The sequence below is a fragment of the Myotis davidii genome, unplaced genomic scaffold (assembly GCF_000327345.1).
Source record: "Myotis davidii unplaced genomic scaffold, ASM32734v1 scaffold827, whole genome shotgun sequence".
NCBI classification, from domain to species: Eukaryota; Metazoa; Chordata; class Mammalia; order Chiroptera; family Vespertilionidae; genus Myotis; species Myotis davidii.
In genome coordinates this window covers 1,324,815-1,331,188 of record NW_006297815.1, presented here as the reverse complement: position 1 = coordinate 1,331,188, position 6,374 = coordinate 1,324,815, and the positions used below count along the sequence as shown (strand labels likewise).

At 55.6% G+C, this 6,374-nt stretch overlaps 1 protein-coding gene across 8 annotated transcripts in view; it reads right to left on the bottom strand.

The window, feature by feature from the left end:
* Nucleotides 1-4,858: 4,858 nt before the first annotated feature.
* SLC35C2 (solute carrier family 35 (GDP-fucose transporter), member C2) overlaps nucleotides 4,859-6,374 on the bottom strand; it is a 12,547-nt gene continuing 11,031 nt past the window's right edge. For 5 of the 8 annotated variants that reach the window (XM_015570367.1, XM_015570366.1, XM_015570368.1 and 2 more), the window contains 2 exons: nucleotides 5,707-5,836; nucleotides 4,859-5,424 (listed from right to left, as the gene is read on the bottom strand). In XM_015570367.1, coding sequence (XP_015425853.1) covers nucleotides 5,294-5,424; nucleotides 5,707-5,836 — 261 coding nt within the window. In that variant the 3' untranslated portion in view covers nucleotides 4,859-5,293. The remainder of the gene's footprint in view (nucleotides 5,425-5,706; nucleotides 5,837-6,374) is intronic. The other 3 variants (XR_001515532.1, XM_015570369.1, XM_015570371.1) reach the window with 3 other exon arrangements.

The window sequence follows — 6,374 nt, the reverse complement described above, 5'->3', positions numbered from 1 at the left end:
GTGAGCCCCGGGGAGGGCTCCCGCTGCTCTTAGGAGCTAGTGAGGTGAGTGACCTTGGGAAGTTGTTTAGCGGCTCCTGTTTGTCACCTGGAAAGTGGGCCAGCCAGTACCATGGAGTTCCCAGGGGTGGGCTGCAGGAGTGAGCTGATGCTGTCACTGGTGCGCTATTACCTTTAAGACCTCCCCTCCCCCACCCAGAGGCACTGGCCACCGCTGAGTGTTGGGGGTGGGGTGGAGGAGGTACCTGCTTGCTTGAGAGCAACTTGGGAGAACAATTCCTATCAGGGTACCTCCTGGGGGACCTGGGGGTTTTACTCCCTCCTCTTACACAGATGGACTAACTCCTAGTACAGCACCCAACACACCATCCTTCCCCTCCTCATCACCCCCTGCCCTTGCCCGCCCCTCCCCCCCTACCTGGTATGCTTTACCCTTATGCCTGCTCGGCAACGCTCATTCAGTCTTCAAGACTCAGTTCAAAATGGTCAGCTCCTCCTGAAAATCTTTGCTCTCCTGCCCCAGACAGAATTGGTTTCTCCGCACAAGCTCTGCAGTCTGTCTCCCAATAATTCTATGACGTCTATCCATCCATCCACTCATCATCCATCCATCGTCTATACTGAGCACCTATAGTGTTCATCCTTGATCATGTGGTTTTTAAGCTGTGGATAAGCCTGACTTTCCCTAGACCAGTGGTTCTTCATCTTTTAGGAGGTCAAAGGCACTCTTCCCCTGCAAATGCACACATGCACGTTCATGTCAAATGTGGTTTCTACCCTGCTTCGGGGACCTCTGGTCATCCGTGAAGCCAGCCATGGCCCTGGGTGTGGGGGAGGCTGTGATGAGCTGTTCCGATCCCCTTTGGGAATGAGTGGTTCCGCTGCAGTGGGACTGGGAGTCGGTCCTCAGCGAAATTCTCATTGGCAGAAAACAGCCTCAGCCAAAGTCACAGCTCCTGCTGGGGGTAGGTCCACTTCCAATGGCAGATCAGAGTGGAAATACACAGGCCGCAGCCCACCTTGGGACAAGTCTGAAGGGTTGGCTCAACTCCAGGGCTCCTTGTGGGGTCCTGAGACCTTTGTGGGGACTCAGCTTCTCCCGCTCCCAAAACCTGCATCCTTCTACTCCCTTCCACATGTTTTTCCCAAGGCCATTTCCTAAATGACATCTTGCACCCTAATCTCCTGTGTCCGCTTCCAGGAAACCCACTGGGTTAAAAGGTCCCGCAGAAGCTGCCTGCGGACAGCCGCGTCGTAATGACTCCTACGTCTCCAGTAGCTCTCACTGGGCAGGGCGTATTGTCGATGCTCTAGAACAGTAGTCGCCACCTCACTGGTGGTCCGTGAGGTCTGAAAGGTTGGCGACTGCTGCTCTAGAATTTATTAAATGCATTGCAATGCACTTTCCCCTGGTTCTCTCTTCGGTCCCTCTGTCGTCCCAGCAGGAGAGTTCTCACCAGACATCCCAGAGAAAGGCACAGCCCCCCCAGCAGGATGCCAGCAGATCCAAGGCTGTGGGTTTGTTCCTGGGAAAGGCACTAGTTGCCAACGAAACTGCAGATAACCATGGGACCAGGAGTCAAGCTAACTGGTACTACCAAGCAGGGGCCAAGGGGCCTGACTCATGTCAGAGTGAGGGCTCAGGACGGCTGGGGGGCCAGGGGCTGGCGGAAATGGGTGGTGGAGATGGGGAACAGCTTGTCCTGTCCTTGCAGGACAAATCATTTAGAAGTTACGATGGTCCCCGGGACCCGAAAAATCCCAATTCCCACCGTTGGAAATTCCTTCACAGAAAAAGTGTCTATTCAGGCCTCCGCTGGGCCAGGCACTGGAGCAGGCAGCACTCCGTGCTTGCTCCTCCTCTCACTTGCTCTGTCACATGGGCAAGTTATGTCACCTCCTCGTTGCTGACCTTTACTAAGTGGCTATTCCTATGTGCCCAGCACTGTGCTGCTGTTTAAGACATTTCATCATCACAACAGCTTCACTAGGAGGTATTAGGGTTCCTGCTACATAGACAAGGAAACAGGCTCAGAGGAGATCAGCAGCATGCCCAAGACACACCGCTGTCACAGGGCAGAAGTGTGAATCCAGGTCTGGTGGAGTCTCTGACGTGCGTTCTCAGCCACCATCATGCTTAACCTCTGTGAGCTTAGTTTCCACAGCTGTGAAATGGGTACAGTCAATGCCTACTGCACTGGGATTTAGGGATTAAATAGTCAACACAAGAGGTCTCGAAGGTGCCCAGTGACGGGTCCATTCTGTTCTCCCCGTTTCCCTGGTCCCCTGCCTCAACACCTCCCTGGGCTGAGAGGAAGGATGGCCCCATTTGCTATCTCTCCAGGGACTGTCTATCCCAAATTCAGCTCAATATCTGGCATGGGATCAGCACTCCCGGGATGCCGTCAACCCAGATGGATGATCTGCATCCCCACCCTCAGTTCTCTGCACACTGGGGACCCAACCCAGCCCATCAGTAGTCCAGGAGGCAGCAAGCTGTGGCAAGCGTCACAGACTGTTCTCTTGGTTCTGTGTAACTCTACTCTCAAGCCACTGGGAGTTTCCTTTTTTTTTTTTCCGCTCAGAAGAATGGAGCAGAAACAGATGGAGGTGATGCCCTGAGCCCTCAGCAGAGGAGGGTACCAGAATGAAGATGAAGGCACGCCAGGCCCTGCCTGCCATCGCAGGTTTCTCCCACGGGCGAGCTCCAGCTCGTGCTCATCCCCACCACGACCTCAACTACAGACATCCTCATATATTGGGGGCAATAACCTTCCTTCCGTGGTAGGTTCCCGGGAGAGACGGTGGGCATGTAAGCACTTAAAACTCGAACCTGCAGGTCAGCTCACATTCTCTCCTCCCTCCTCTGCAGAAGCCCTGGAGCTGTAGGCTTCCTGGGGACAGACAGCACAGCCTTGGAGACAAGTCACAGCCTGAGCTTCCCGAAACCTGTGCAAGCACCGAGTTACCATGGCAACAATGCAACCCTGAGATGCAATGGCTGCAGACAGCATGGGTGCTTCTAGGGCTCCAAGCTGAAGGCGAATAGGGTCTGGCCTGGAAGGCCAGGCAATAGGGCTGGCAGGAAGGGGGGAGGGGCATGAGGAGGGAGTCCTCCTCTAGGATCAGCTGGTAATTGCTGCTAAGTGAGGGGCTGTCACTGAACCTAACATGCAGGCGGCACAGCACCGGCCCCTGCTCTGCACCCTGTAATTACTGCACCAGACAGCAGCTTTTGCTCCCTGTGGGGGAAGTGGGGGACAGTGTGGGGAGGGGCAGGCAGGAAGCTCTCACCCACCTAAGCCAGGGGATTCTGACAGGCTCTCTGCAGCCCAAGCATCCTGCATCCCAACCAGCCTCCCAAGCAGAGGCAGCAGGGAGGGGTCCTGGCCCCTCCGTTTTGCTAGCTCGCCCCACATCATCTCTCGTGGAACATGAACTTCCTTTAATCCTGGCCTGAGCTTGCACAATCCAGGGGAGCAGAGGTGCAGGAACCAGATAAGGCACCTTCGTGTCACACCTCCATGAACGGGAGAAGTCTGCAGTGAAGCTCAACTCGAGCCGGGAGGCTCTGAGGACCTCAGACTAGTCACGGCACCTACCCCCTGCCTCCGTGGACTGGGAGTGGGTGGGACTCAACAATTCTTAAGGTTTCTTCATTTCACTCAATTTATATAATATACTTTGTCCACCACAGAGATCAAATCCCAACTTTATATTAACTATATCTATCAAGGTCTTTGCCCGTCTTATTTTATCCATGTTTTCTATAAGGCACTTCAAATCATCTTGGAGTGAAAATTATTAAGCAGGAGTTGGCAAACTGCAGCCAACACGCCGAGTCCCATTCCTGTAAATAAGGTTCCACTGGAACACAGCCTGCCCGTTTGTTTCTGGATCTGTCCATGGCGGCTGTTCTGCTACATTGGCAGACTTGAGAGGCTGCAACAGAGACCAGATGGTCCCCAAATGGGAAATATTTACTATCTAGCCCTTTCCAAAGTGTGCCGGTCCCATTCCTCAAACACTAACGTTCTCCTAGGCTTAAAAGGGGCTTTCATGGCTCCAATCTATCAGGACAGTTCCCGACAGGCCGCCCCGCCCAGACCCCCATACCCTCCTGCCGGGGCTTGGGTGGGGGTGGTAGTTCTCCCAGTGCCGTCGTCACCTTGTGGTGCGATGGCGCCACCTGCTGTGAAGGCCCACAAGCACTTGTGCTTGGGAGGATGTGACCCTGGGGCCAGCAGTCCTCCCCAATCCAGGGGAGCAGGCTCCCAGGAGCAGGCCAGGCCTCAGAACCAGAGCCCATCAGAGCCGGGTGCTTGTCGCTTCCCTCCCACTTGATAAAGACAGCAGTCTGTGTGACTCGTCCAGGGCGGGTGATGGGAAGGCCTGGAGGCCCATCTCCCCGTCCACACGTTTTCACGGACAAACACTGGTGCTGTGAACCGTAGGTCGGCCACTCATTTAGGGTCTTGGATCCATGGTTGTTTAAAGGATTTTCAAAATAAACACTAATATAATATTTAAACTGTTTCCAATCTTCAGAACAACTCTGAGACAATTATTACCCCCATTTCACAGAGAGGTGAAGGAATTTGGTTCAGGTCATGGGTGATAAGCGACAGTCAGGCTGTGAAAGCTTTAAGGTCCCCAGAATATGGTGCTCAGCGCATATTCACCTTCCTGCCTGCAGGTGCGCTTGGGCCCCCCGAGAGGGTCCTGGGCTCAAGCAGGGGTACACGTGACGGGAAGGCTGGAGTCTGGCCAGTCACCTGCGAGGCCCCAGGCAGAGGAAGGAGAGGCCAGGCCGACTGCCCTCCCTGCCCCCACACCTCCAGGCAACATGAAGTGACTAGTGGACTGTAAACCCTTTATTTCCAAACTATAAATAGATCTGCTCTCTGAGCAGAGAGCTGTCCAGGTGGTAAGCCCCCAGCTCTCCATCTCCCCTTCCCAACTGCTCTGCAGTCCAGGCCCGGGCCCCTTAGACACCTGTGATGCCTCTGAAATCATGATCTTGGCAGCCAGAGCCTGGCAGGCAGTTGAGACGAGCCCTCCGTTCCTCCGCTGCAACTCCAGCACAGCGTGGGGCCTGTTCTGGCCTGGTGCTCACCCCTCTGGCCAACTCTCCCGACGCGGACCCACCATGGGTCCCGTGCTACCCGAGGCCCAGCGTGGACACTGCTGGCCCGCTGCTCCCAGCTGCTGTGAGAAACCACCTGGTCCCTGAGCTCCGTCAGCATGAAGACTGGGAGCGGCCTGCTTCAAAGCTGCTCCCGGGCTGGTCGCTGCTATCCCTGGGCCACAAAGTCCTCCTCCTCCGCCGCCTCATTATCCCCTTCCTCTGGCTGGCTGCTCCGGAGCAGCAGCTCCAGGTCGGGGTTGGAGCCCAGCCCCTTTGAGGGTTTAGGGTCGCCAGCACCTGGGGATGAAGAGACACCAGTTACAGACCTGATCAGTGTCTTGTGCCCTGATGTGTGTGCTGTCACCCGGGGCCCCTCCCCAGTTCCTTAGAGATGACTCCAGCATGCTGAGGAGAGCAGCAGCCCCTGCAGAGGCAACTGAATGGTGTAGACTGGAACTACTTGGGGAATCTGAGGGCCACTTGCCTCTTCCCGGAAGGGCTGGGTTGAGAGGAAATCAGAGGGGCTGAGTCATGGGGAGAATGTCCTGAATGCAGGCGTAGGAAAGGGGCTCAGGTTACCTCTGGAGTGCAGGGCTTTGAGGGCGACATGCAGGGATATTCCCGAGAGGCAGAGGGCGAAGCCCAGCCAGTTCAGGAGGCTGATCTGGTCGCCCAGCAGATGAGCTGCCAACAGCAAAGTGCAGACTTCCTGCAGGCAGAGAAGCAGGAAGGGGAAGTGATCGGCGGAATGAGCTGGCCCCTTTGCAAAGAGGGCCAGGCACTAAGCACAACCACAGGAGAGAGCCAGACTCGCCCAAACTCCCAGGCCGGGGCGGCTGGCCTGCAGGGCACAGAGAAGCTTGCATGGGGCCTGCTGCAATGCTTTCCTCCTTTGTGTACGGAGATGAAACAAAGGAGATGCTTTCACAGTACTGCCAGGATAAAAGGAGACCAACCAAATGCAGCTGTGTCCACAGGAATAAAGGAGAGCCCTTCTGGAAGGTACAGGTGGGGAGCCCTCAGCTGCCGGGGGAGAATGCAGCGTCATACAGGGCTTTGTGGGATATGCACTGGTCCTGGGGTTCTTTGCACACAATGGCTGCAAATGGCACTGTGAAATGACTCATTCTGAGAACCGTGGCTTCTGCCTCATCATTTGGTTGGCAACCAGAAGACCCTTGGGGAGCCCCTACGTTTCTGCTTTTAGGCAGCACTGCTCCAGGATCAAAGAGCAAACTCCCCCACAG